This window comes from Heterodontus francisci, chromosome 20 (assembly GCF_036365525.1).
Source record: "Heterodontus francisci isolate sHetFra1 chromosome 20, sHetFra1.hap1, whole genome shotgun sequence".
Lineage (NCBI taxonomy): Eukaryota > Metazoa > Chordata > Chondrichthyes > Heterodontiformes > Heterodontidae > Heterodontus > Heterodontus francisci.
The window spans coordinates 49,827,874-49,841,148 of NC_090390.1; the positions used below are offsets into that span (position 1 = coordinate 49,827,874).

Here is a 13,275-nt window from a genome sequence, read left to right on the forward strand (position 1 = left end):
CCTAGCCAAGCTGTTCCAGTACAGCTACAACACTGATATCTACCCGGCATTGTGGAAAATTGCCCAGGTATGTCCTGTACACAAAAAACAGGACAATTCCAACCCGGCCAATTACCGCTTCATCAGTCTGCTCTCAATCATCAGTAAATGGAAGGTGTCATCGACAGTGCTATCAAGCGGCACTTGCTTAGTAATAACCTGCTCAGTGACGCTCAGTTTGGGGTCCGCCAGGGACATTCAGCTCCTGACCTCATTACAGCCTTGGTTCAAACATGGGCAAAAGAGCTGAACTCAAGAGATGAGATGAGATTGACAGCCCTCGACATCAAGGCAGCATTTGACTGAGTATGGCATCAAGGCGCCCTAGCAAAACTAAAGTCAATGGTAATCAGTGGGAAAACTCTCTGCTGGTTGGGAGACATACCTAGCACAAAGGAAGATGGTTGTGGTTGTTGGAGGTCAATCATTTCAGCTCCAGGACATCACTGCAGGAGTTCCTCAGGGTTGTGTCCTAGGCCCAACCATCTTCAGCTGCTTCATCAATGACCTTTCGACAATCATAAGGTCAGAAATGGGGATGTTCGCTGATGATTGCACAATGTTCAGTACCATTCATGACTCCTCAGATACTGAAGCAGTCTATGTAGAAATGCAGCAAGACTTGGACAATATCCAGGCTTGGGCTGATAAGTGGCAAGTAACATGCATGCCACACAAGTGCCAATCAATGACCATCTCCAACAAGACAGAATCTAACCATCTCCCCATGACATTCAATGGCATTATAATCGCTGAATCCCCTACTATCAATGTCCTGGGGGCTACCATTGACCAGAAACTTAACTGCAGTATCCATATAAATACTGTGGCTACAAGAGCAGGTCAGAGGCTAGAAATCCAGCAGCGAGTAACTCACCTCCTGACTCCCCAAAGCCTGTCCACCAGCTACAAGGCACAAGTCAGGAGTGTGATGGAATACTCTCCACTTGCCTGGATGGGAGCAGATCCAACAACAACTCAAGAAGCTCGACACCATCCAGGACAAAGCAGCCCACTTGATTGTTTGTGAATGGAGTGCCATTCACTCCCTCCACCACTGATGTACAGTGGCAGCAGTGTGTACCACCTATAAGATGCACTGCAGCAACTCACCAAGGCTCCTCAGACACCACCTAGAAGGACAAGGGCAGCAAATGCATGGGAACACCACCACCTGCAAGCTGCCCTCCAAGCCACACAGCATCCTGACTTGGAACTATATAGCCGCTCCTTCACTGTCGCTGAGTCAAAATCCTGGAACTCCCTTCCTAACAGCACTCTGGGTACCCCTACCCCACATGGACTGCAGCGGTTCAGGAAGGCAACTCACCACCACCTTCTAAAGGGCAATTAGGGATGGGCAATAAATGCTGGCCTTGCCAGCGACACCCACATCCCATGAATGAATAAAAAAAACACACAGATCATAACTCAGCTGGAATGCTTGTATGCATTAAGGATTAAGCAGAGATTCCAACGTTTACCCATAATTGCACATTAATAGTTACCTGAATTGCACAAGTGCGTATTCCTTTGCTGGAAGCACCTTTCAGCACCGTACGTGGAGTACATCGAAATGGTGTGCTCACTCTCACTGGAGTGCCTCCTTTTCGCAGAGGAGAGCTTGGTGGCATGCGTTTGTCAAATACTTCTGGACTTAGGTTTACACCAAAAGAGACTCTCTTTCTCTTAAAAATTTGTCCATAAAAGATTTCCACATTTTCACCTCTGCGCTTTTTGGATAAGTATGGGACAGCAACTAATGGGAAATAATTAAAATAGGACAATGTAGTTAAAAAGCACAAAAACAAAGTTAATCTGTGCAAGGAAGATTCATCTTTAAATTGCAGACCCCATAATTTGTAGGCCAAATAAAAAAGCCACCATCTTAAGTGTGAGACTAAACTTTAATTCTTGTAAAGTCTCAACAGACCTCCATTATCCAAACTACACAATTAACAGCAGTGCAGTATGCCTTTGCTACATTATTGTACATAAGACTAAGAGCAAAATCCTGATCGCAAAGAAATAGGATGAGATGCTGAGTGTATTTAAATGTTTCACTGCCAGTCAGCACACATTTTTAATGACCATTCTTAATTTCACCAGTTTATTACATATTATTTACACATAGTCTACTTCTTTCATGTCAACTGGAAAGGTTGAGCAGGTTGGGCCTATATGCATTGGAGTTTAGAAGAATGAATGAGAGGTGAACTTATTGAAACATATAAGATTGAGAGGGCTTGACAATGTAGATGGTGAGATGTTTCCTCTCATGAGGGAATCTAGAACTAGGGGGTAGAGTTTTAAAATAAGGGGTCTCCCATTTAAGACAGAGATCAGAAGGAATTGCTTCTGAGGTTTGTTAATCTATGGAATTCTCTACCCAAGACAGCAAAGTTGAGCTAGACAGATTTTTGATCCACAAGGGAGTAAAGAAAGGGTTATGGGGGGCAGGCAGGAAAGTGAAGATGAGGCCAAAATCAGATTACTCATATTGAAAGGCAGAGTTTGAGGGGCCAAATAGCCAACTCTGGCTCCTATTTCTTATGGAATTATCAGATAATTTTTTTTAAAAGCACTAAATGCCAACTTTGTTTTTCATTGTTTGCTTTGGCTTGCTGTGTCTTATTCTTTTAAAAACAACTTTCACTGACAGAGCACCTGCGACACAGAAAAACCATCAAGGTTCTTCAGAGGCATAATTTAAAAATTACAAATTTAAATCAAGAGCAGATTGTAGTACATTAGAAGATAGAAACTTTAATCCAGGTAAGCCATTCTTCCCCATACATAATCTCCAGCTCCCACAAAGCTAGATTTTACCTGGAGATGAAGGCGATTCTTTGCTGTTGGCATAAAGATCAAGTCCAACGTCTACAGATGAAAACTTTTCCAATTTTTCAGTCACAGTATTCAGAGGACTTATAGGGTCTCCCCCAGCAACAGTTTTCTCATTTGTCAAGTCTTGTTGTGGACTTTGAGATACTTGACTCTTTCTCTTCCAGCACTCTGTTTTGGTCAGGTATTCAGGCACATCACTTTCCTGCCTTTTGCTCAACAAGCGGCGTGAAGAGGGAGAGGTATCACTCTTCCGTTTAATCAGGGCAGGTGACATTGTAGCTGCTAAAGTCTCTGAAATCTCTGCAGATTCAGCCTGCCCTGTCCGAATATCTGTAGTTTCCACATTTTTGTTACGTAATGACAGTCTACCACACTTTTTAGGTGTTTCTACTGCTTTAACAGCAGTTGAAGGCTCAGAAATCTCTGCAGACTTAGACTGCTCTGCTTCAATACCTGCAACTTCCACACTTTTGTTATGTAATGATCTGCCACGTCTTTTGGGGGTTTCAGCCCTTTCCTTGCCTACATTAGCTGGCACATGTTCCACTTCTACTGATTTATCTTCTGCTTCTGATTTTGCAGCTGTAGGCTCTGAAGCATTTGATTCAGCCTGCTTTGACTGAATATCTGCAGCCTCCACATTTTGGTTATGTAATGATGATCGGCCACGTTTTTTGGGGGTTTCAGCCCTTTCCTTGCTGACATTAGCTGGCATATGTTCCATTTCTACTGATTTGTCGACTTCTGATTTTGCAGCTGTAGGCTCTGAAGCATTTGATTCAGCCTGCTCTGACTGAATATCTGCAGTTTCCACATTTTTGTTACGTATTGATGATCGGCCACGTTTTTTGGGGGTTTCAGCCCTTTCCTTGCTGACATTCGCTGGCGTATGTTCCATTTCTACTAATTTGTCTACTTCTGATTTTGCAGCTGTAGGCTCTGAAGCATTTGATTCAGCCCGCTCTGACTGAATATCTGCAGTTTCCACATTTTTGTTACGTATTGATGATCGGCCACGTTTTTTGGGGGTTTCAGCCCTTTCCTTGCTGACATTCGCTGGCGTATGTTCCATTTCTACTGATTTGTCGACTTCTGATTTTGCAGCTGTAGGCTCTGAAGCATTTGATTCAGCCTGCTTTGACTGAATATGTGCAGTTTCCACATTTTTGTTACGTATTGATGATCGGCCACGTTTTTTGGGGGTTTCAGCCCTTTCCTTGCTGACATTCGCTGGCGTATGTTCCATTTCTATTAATTTGTCTACTTCTGATTTTGCAGCTGTAGGCTCTAAAGCATTTGATTCAGCCTGCTCTGACTGAATATCTGCAGTTTCCACGTTTTTGTTACGTATTGATGATCTGCCACGCTTTTTGGGGGTTTCAGTCTTTTCCTTGCCCACATTAACTGGTATTTGTTCCATTTCAACAGCTTTTGTTTGCATAGCCAAGCTTCGTTCTTGATCTACTGAAGGCTCAAGAATCTCCTGAAGTTCCTTCAGAGCTTCACCTGCAGTTAAGGATTTGCGACCGGTGAAATATGGACTCTTTTGTTTTACTTTTGATGTACCTTTAGGGGACAGGTGATTATTTTGCTCTTCCCCTTTAAGACCTACATCAGAAAATGCAAGCAATGTAACCTTTGCCTCAGAAGGGGGATTTTCTGTAAATTTGTTTAATTCCACTGAAACATTGTTTTTCTTGAGAGTGTTTCTGTCAGCAGTTGGTTTTGCAAGGCCTCCAGTTGCAACATCCTCAATCAAGAGAGTCTCTGCATTGCTCATTTCTTCATATTTATTATCTTTTGCAATCTTTCCCTCTTCTAACATAATCTTGCTTGCCCTCCCAGACATTCGTCTTGTACTCGGAGATGCTTGGGAATTCTTGCTGTATTGAGAAACTGTGACACTGGATGTTTTTGCTGGAACACTAGTTTGCTTTGTCAGGTCAGTACTATTTTCTTGAACTGGTACGTGCACATTAATTTCGTTTGGTTTAGCCTGAATTGGTTTTGTGACCTCTTGCTTGAACATTTCATAAAGCTTGGAGAAAGGTGACAAATCTTCCTGATCTGCAGCTTGCTCATCACTAAGGATCTTTTTGGAGCTCCTCCTATGCAGGTTCTTTGGAGCTGAACCTTTCCTTTCATTTGGCGTAGCCTTTGCAGATTTAGTTGGTGCTTCGAAGATTTTATCCACATCAACCGTATCTGACAAGAAATCGCAAAATTCGGAAGGAGTTCAAGTTTTTAAAAAAGCACAAATTAATAAGCAAGGTTCAAGTTATATGATTTAACCACAAGTGAATTGGTATTTCTGAATGCAAATAGGAGAGCCATCTAGTGCCAAGCATGTATTGCCCATTTACCACTGAGGATTATTATAGGATCATTTTCTGATTTTGTGCTCCCAACTGGGAAGTTCATTTGTCAGCAAACAAGTGGGCAAGGTTTCCCACCTGTGACTGGATTAGATATCAGGAATGCAACAGGCTAAAAGAGGCTCAGAAAAATTGGGGCACTTTCACAGCAACAAGATCCTATAGTGTGTTTTCAAGATTACAAAAAGGTTTTGAGTGGGTAAAGTGAAAAACTGTTTCCACTTTTGGGCAGGATGGGGGGTGGTGAGAAGGGACAAATGATTCACTTAAAAGAGAAAAAGGAAAAATTAGGGGAAAATTGAAGGCTTTTAAACACGAGCTGCTTTAATACAAGTGACGTTCACTCAGAGACTGCAACACTTCAAACTGTATTTGAAATCGGATATAACAAGTCATAGAAAAAGAGAACAAAAATGTAATTAGATTACACAACTAACACCAGTGCAGGTGCTGGGGGCCAAACGGCTTTCTATGCTGTTATTTCAAATTTTCGGAAATTAGGTTTAGAAGAGCTAAAAACTAGATAGAAGACATGTAAGCCTTCTTTCAAACAAAAATGGCAGCAAGAAACAATCACACTGCTTATAATAGGGTATACAACAGTTAACTTGCAGGGAAATGCCTTAACGAGGGAAAGGGTAATTGAGGAGGTGGGGTGGCAACATCCAGATATGGTATCCAAACTGCTGCCCTGCAGCATTCAACTAGGTAATTAAGATCCCCGAGGCATGTCCTAGGTGTTCACCTTGATTCGGAGAAATGTTTCTTGTAACCAAGTCTAAACTAATGGGTTAATTACCAATTCTTTTGGATGGTTCATTTTTTTTTCAAATTTGTTCATGGGATGCAAGCTTTGCTGGCAGGCGCAGCATTTATTGCCCATCCCTAATTGCCCTCAAGAAGGTAGGGGTGAACCGCCTACTTGAGCTGCTGCAGTTCACCTGGTGTGGGTACATCCATTGTTAGGGAGTTTTCCAGGATTTTGATCAAGCAACAATGAAGGAATGCAGATATAATTCCAAGTCAGGACAGTGTGACTTGGAGGGGAACTTGCAGTGGTGGTGCGCCCATGTGCCTTGCTGCTCTTGTTCGTCTATGTAGTAGAGGTCACGGGTTTGGAAGATGCAATTGAAGGAGGCTTGGCAAGTTGCTGCAGTGTATTTTGCAGATGCTACTGCTGCCACTGTATGCCAGTGGTGGTGGGAATAAAGGTGGTGGGTGGGGCGCCAATCAAGTGGGCTGCTTTGTCTTGGATGGTGTCAAGTGTTGTTGGAGCTATATTCCATCACACTCCTAACTTGCACCTTGTAGATCATGGACAGACTTTGGGGAGTCAGGAGGTGAGTTACTCACCACAGAATTCCCAGCCTCGGACCTGCTCTTGTAGCTAATGTATTAATATGCTTGGTCCAGTTAAGTTTCTGGTCAATAGTAACCCCGAGGGTAGTTCTCTACTCTCCACTTCAAACTCATTTTGTGGATAAGTAGTCTTCAAAAAAATACTCCAAACAAAAATGAATGGTTCAAAAATCAGCAAAATGCTACTCCAACAATACTTAAGACGCTCATCATCCAGGTAAAAGGAATCCACTTGATTGGCAACCCATCCACCACCTTAAATATTCAGCCCTCTGCCAAAGGCAAACTTTGGCTGCAGTGTACTCCCACAGGATGCACTGCAGGAACTCACCAAGGCTTTTCAGACAGCACCTCCCCAAACCTGCAAGCTCCACCACCTAGAAGCTTAGGAGAAGCAGTGGGATCATGCCCCCCTCCTCGCCACCACTCCAGATCTCACACCATTCTGACTTAGACATATAATTGGCATTCCTTCATTGTTACTGGGTAAAAATCCTAAAACGCACCCCACTTAACAGCACTATGGGAACACCTTCACTAAACATACTGCAGCAGTTCAAAAAGACGCTCTACCGCAAAAGAGGCTCCAGGATAGTATGTTGCCTCCCTGCTGCTAGGGTCAAGGATGTCTCAGAGCAGTTACAGGACATCCTGAAGGGGAAGGGTGAACAGCCAATGGTCATGGTACACATTGGTACTAACGACGCAGGTAAAAAAAAAAAGGATGAGGTTCTAAAAGCAGAATATAGGGAGTTAGGAAGTAAGTTGAAAAGTAGGATCTCAAAGGTAGTGATCTCAGGATTACTACCAGTGCCATGTGCTAGTCAGAGTAGAAATAGCAGGATATATCGGATGAATATGTGGCTGAAGAAATGGTGTGTGTGGGGTGGGGGGAGGGTTTTAGATTGCTGGAACATTGGGACCGGTACTGGGGGAGGTGGGACTAGTACAAACTGGATGGGTTACACCTGGGCAGGACCGGGACTGATGTCCTAGTGGGAGTATTTACTAGAGTGGTTTGGAAAGGCTTAAATTAAAATGGCAGGGGGATGAGAACCATTGCAAGGGGTCAGAGGAGGGGGGTGGGGGGGGGGGGGGGGGGGGGGGATCAAAGACAAAAACAAAAGACAGTCAGGGGAATAAGAAAAGTGATAGGCAGTGACATCAAGGGCCAGAATCAAACAGGGCCACAGTGAAAAATAGTGGGAAGGGGCCAAGTAACATTAAAAAGACAAGCCTTAAGGCTTTGTGCCTTAATGCGCAGAGCATTCGCAATAAAGTGGATGAACTAATCGCACAAATAGATGTAAACGGGCATGATATAGTCAGGACTACAGAGACATGGCTGCAAGGTGACCAGGGATGGGAAATGAACATCCAGGGGTATTCAGTATTTAGGAAGGACAAAAAAAGCAAAAGGTGGTGGAGTTGCATTGCTGGTCCAAGAGGAAATTAACGCAATTGTGAGGAAAGATATTAGCTCTGACGATGTGGAATCTGCATGGGTAGAGCTGAGAAACACTAAGGGGCAAAAAACGTTAGTGGGGGTCGTACATTGACCCCCAAACTGTAGTGGTGATGTTGGGAATGGCATTAAACAGGAAATTAGAGATGCATGTGATAAAGGAACATCTATAATTATAGATGACTTTAATCTGCATATAGATTGGGCAATTCAAATTAGTCGCAATACCACAGAGGAGGAATTTTTGGAGTGTATACGGGATGGTTTTCTGGACCAATACGTTGAGGAACCAACTAGAGAACAGGCCATCCTAGCCTGGGTATTGTGTAATGAGAGAGGAATAATCAACAATCTAGTTGTGCGAGACCCCTTGGGGATGAGCGACCATAATACGATAGAATCCTTCATCAAGATGGAGAATGACATAGTTGATTCTGAGACTAGGGTCCTGAATTTTAGTAAAGGAAACTACAACCAAGGCTGAAGGTATGAGGCGCAAGTTGGCTATGATGGATTGGGAAATGTTACTTAAAGGGACGACGGTGGAAAGGCAATGGAAAACATTCAAAGAGTGCATGGATGAACTTCAACAATTGTTTATTCCTGTCTGGCGCAAAAGTAAAACGGGAAAGGTAGCCAAACCATGGCTTACAAGGGAGATTAGAGATAGCATTAGATCCAAGGAAGAGGCATATAAATTCACCAGAAAAAACAACAGACCTGAGGATTGGGAGCAGTTTAGAATTCAGCAAAGGAAGACCAAGGGATTGATTAAGAAGGGGAAAATAGAGTACGAGAGCAAGCTTGCGGGGAACATAAAAACTGACTGTGAAAAGTTTCTATAGGTATGTGAAGAGAAAAAGATTAGTGAAGACAAATGTAAGTCCCTTACAGTCAGAAACAGGGGAATTTATTATAAGGAACAAAGAAATGGCTGACCAACTAAATGCATACTTTGGTTCTGTCTTCACAAAGGAGGACACAAAATCATACCAGAAATGCTGGGGAACACAAGGTTTAGAGACAGAGAAGAACTGAAGGAAATCAGTATTAGTAGAGAAATGGCGTTGGGGAAATTGATGGGATTGAAAGCCGATAAATCCCCAGGGCCGGATAGTCTACATCCCAGAGTACTTAAGGAAGTGGCCCTAGAAATAGTGGATGCATTGATGGTCATCTTCCAAGATTCTATAGACTCTGGAGCAGTTCCTACAGATTGGAGGGTAGCTAATGTAACCCCACTACTTAAAAAGGGAGATAGAGAGAAAGCAGGGAATTATAGACCAGTCAGCCTGACGTCAGTGGTGGGGAAAATTCTAGAGTCCATTATCAAAGATTTTATAGCAGAGCATTTGGAGAACAGTGGTAGAATCGGACAGAGTCAGCATGGATTTACGAAAGGGAAATCATGCTTGACAAATCTACTAGAATTCTTCGAGGATGTAACTAGTAGAGTTGATGAGGGGGAGCCAGTGGATGTGGTTTATTTAGACTTTCAGAAGTCCCACATAAGAGATTAGCGTGTAAAATTAAAGTGCATGGGATTGGGGGTAGTGTATTGCGACGGACAGAAAATTGGTTGGCAGACAGGAAACAAAGAGGAGGGATAAATGGGTCTTTTTCCGAATGGCAGGCAGTGACTAGTGGGGTACCACAGGGATCGGTGCTAGGGCCCCAGCTATTCACAATATATATTAATGATTTAGATGAGGGAACTAAATGTAATATCTCCAGATTTGCAGATGACACAAAACTGGGTGGGAAGGTGAGTTGTGAGGAGGATGCAGAGAGGCTTCAGGGTGATTTGGACAAGTTGAGAGAGTGGGCTAATGCATGGCAGATGCAGTATAATGTGGATAAATGTGAGGTTATCCACTTTGGAAGCAAAAACAGGAAGGCAGATTATCTGAACGGCTATAAACTGAGAGGGGAATATGCAACAAGACCTGGGTGTTCTCATACACCAGTCGCTGAAGGTAAGCATGCAGGTCCAACAGGCAGTAAAAAAGGCTAATGGTATGTTGGCCTTCATAGCGAGAGGATTCGAGTACAGGAGCAGGGATGTCTTGCTGCAATTATACAGGGCCTTGGTGAGGCCACACCTGGAATATTGTGTGCAGTTTTGGTCTCCTTATCTGAGGAAGGATGTTCTTGCTATAGAGGGAGTGCAGCCAAAGTTTACCAGACTGACTCCTGGAATGGCAGGACTGACATATGAGGAGAGATTGAGTCGGTTAGGATTATATTTGCTGGAGTTCAGAAGAGTGAGGGGTGATCTCATAGAAACCTATAAAATTCTAACAGGACTTGACAGGGTAGATGCAGGAAAGATGTTCCTGATGGTGGGGGAGTCCAGAGCCAGGGGTCATAGTCTAAGGATATGGGGTAAACCTTTCAGGACTGAGATGAAGAGAAATTTCTTCACCCAGAGTGGTGAACCTGTGGAATTCACAACCACAGAAAGCAGTTGAGGCCAAAACATCGTATGTTTTCAAGAAGGAGTTAGATATAGCTCCTGGGTTTAAACGGATCAAAGGATATAGGGCAAAAGCGGGAGCAGGTCACTGAGTTGCATGATCAGCCATGATCATAATGAATGGCAAAGCAGACTCCAAGGGCCGAATGGCCTACTCTTGCTCCTATTTTCTATGCTACCTGCAACTGTGGCAATTATGAACTGGCAACAAATGCTGACCTTGCTAGTGATGGCCACATCCCAAAAATGAATTAAAAAGTTTTGTATGCAAATCAGAGATCTAAATAAGTACGTGCAAAACATAATTAGAACTCATTAATTAGCTTTTTTTTTTACACATAGTAAAAGAAATACCAACCAGATTTATGTCCACTTGTAGACTGACGACGCTTACCAGAAGGTTGTGAAGCATCATCTATTCCCTGTTGAACATGAAGAACCTGTTAATTCAAACATGAAGGAATGAACAGCTGAGAGTATAGGGAGAATTGTGAGGCAATGCCACTCATTACAAGGGTCATTTCCAAGGTACTAGTACCTTGAAAGTAGGCTAATATGGCACTGACATTTAAACGGCGACAAACTTCAATTCCACAGAAGATAATGGGATCATCAGGAGTAAACTTGATTTTCTACACAATAAATCGAACAAATGAGTTATTATGGCTTCAGAATGGGAAGGTCTTGCTTGAACCACCATACCTTCTTGAAAGAAAAGACAAGCAGGCTGTGGAAAACCCGGAATATCTGCGCAGATAGTCAAAAGGTGTGACGAGTTTTCAAATGAAAGGCTATTAAGTAAGCAATTCAGGGTAAACCTTGGGAATGATTTTAAAAAATTGAAGAAACCAATAGTTGTTGTTGAAGTAATGTCAGGGTGGGGAGGAGGCACTGAGCAGGGCTTCCCAGAGCATAGTTTTTAAGGCCACTACTATTTCTAAGTTCACTACTCCGGAGACCGATCGGAGATCTTATTACGCACGCTCCAATTTCAATCTACACATGCATGCATCGACATCATCACGCAGATGATTAACCAGATGCTTGCGTGGAGATCACCACCCATACACTCAATGACGTGGCTTTTCAAACCAGCAGGCAGCTGTGCTGTCTAATTATTCTATCTCCCCATACAGTGTCTCTCCCTCCCAGTCCCTCTCCTCCTCTCTCCACCACCACTTCAACAGTCTTTCCCTCAGTGATTCCCTGTGAAGAGGACACTGCAATTATCTGCACCATCTTTGGTACAGACAACCACCTAAGACGTCGCTGAATATATCACAAACACTGCACTGCACATGTGCGGGAAGTGCTCCACCGACTGTTGCGGTGTCAATAGATGCAACCTTCTAATTAATTTTAATACAAGTCATTATTTTATTATTTAGAGATACAGCACCGAAACAGGCTCTTCGGCCCACCGAGTCTGTGCCGACCATCAACCACCCATTTATACTAATCCTATCTCTAGTAACCTGTCTCTAGATGCAGAAATCAACAAGCGCATGGGAAAGGCTTCCACTGCTATGTCCAGACTGGCCAAGAGAGTGAGGGAAAATGGCGCACTGACACGGAACACAAAAGTCCGAGTGTATCAAGCCTGTGTCCTCAGTACCTTGCTCTATGGCAGCGAGGCCTGGACAACGTATGTCAGCCAAGAGCGACGTCTCAATTCATTCCATCTTCGCTGCCTCCGGAGAATACTTGGCATCAGGTGGCAGGACCGTATCTCCTACACAGAAGTCCTTGAGGCGGCCAACATCCCCAGCTTATACACACTACGGAGTCAGCGGCGCTTGAGATGGCTTCGCCATGTGAGCCGCATAGAAGATGGCAGGATCCCCAAAGACACATTGTACAGCGAGCTCGCCATTGGTATCAGACCCACCGGCCGTCCATGTCTCCGCTTTAAAGACATCTGCAAACGCGACATGAAGCCCTGTGACATTGATCACAAGTCGTGGGAGTCAATTGCCAGCGTTCGCCAGAGCTGGCGGGCAGCCATAAAGGCGGGCTAAAGTGTGGCGAGTCGAAGAGACTTAGCAGTTGGCAGGAAAAAAGACAAAAGCGCAAGGGGAGAGCCAACTGTGTAACAGCCCCGACAAACAAATTTTTCTGCAGCACCTGTGGAAGAGCCCGTCACTCTAGAATTGGCCTTTATAGCCACTCCAGGCGCTGCTCCACACACCACTGACCACCTCCAGGCGCTTACCCATTGTCTCTCGAGATAAGGAGGCCAAAGAAGAAGTACATTAATCCCATATTCCTGCCATATCCCCACCTTCCCTCAATTCCCCTACCACCTACCTATACTAGGGGCAATTTATAATAGCCAATTTACCTATCGACCTGCATGTCTTTGGCTGTGGGAGGAAACCGGAGCGCAATTTAATCTAAATCAAATTTGCAGATCATAATCTAGGGGTGGCTATAGAATCCAAGGATGCAATTCATATAAGATAGCCTGACCAAAACATTAGAAAAATGAAATTTAATGCAGACCCATGTACAGTACAGTAAAGGGAGAAAAATTGGAACATTTTACATAAATTCATGAAGTTGAAAGAAACACAAAATTTTAGTCTACTCAATCGTAATCAAGGTAGAACAGCAATCGTAGTTAAAAGAATGTTGAGCTACCCAGTTAAGTCAGTTGAAAATAAGAAAATAAATAGAAAATAAGTCAGAGGAGGTTCTGATGAACTATATCAATA

The 13,275-nt window shown here is 43.5% G+C and overlaps 1 protein-coding gene across 7 annotated transcripts in view; it reads right to left on the reverse strand.

Annotated features, from left to right (window-relative positions):
• mki67 (marker of proliferation Ki-67) overlaps nucleotides 1-13,275 on the reverse strand; it is a 76,205-nt gene that overhangs the window by 41,115 nt on the left and 21,815 nt on the right. For 4 of the 7 annotated variants that reach the window (XM_068052723.1, XM_068052721.1, XM_068052720.1 and 1 more), the window contains 3 exons: nucleotides 10,920-11,001; nucleotides 2,869-5,091; nucleotides 1,548-1,798 (listed from right to left, as the gene is read on the reverse strand). In XM_068052723.1, the coding sequence (XP_067908824.1) occupies nucleotides 1,548-1,798; nucleotides 2,869-5,091; nucleotides 10,920-11,001 (2,556 nt within the window). The remainder of the gene's footprint in view (nucleotides 1-1,547; nucleotides 1,799-2,868; nucleotides 5,092-10,919; nucleotides 11,002-13,275) is intronic. The other 3 variants (XM_068052726.1, XM_068052724.1, XM_068052725.1) reach the window with 3 other exon arrangements.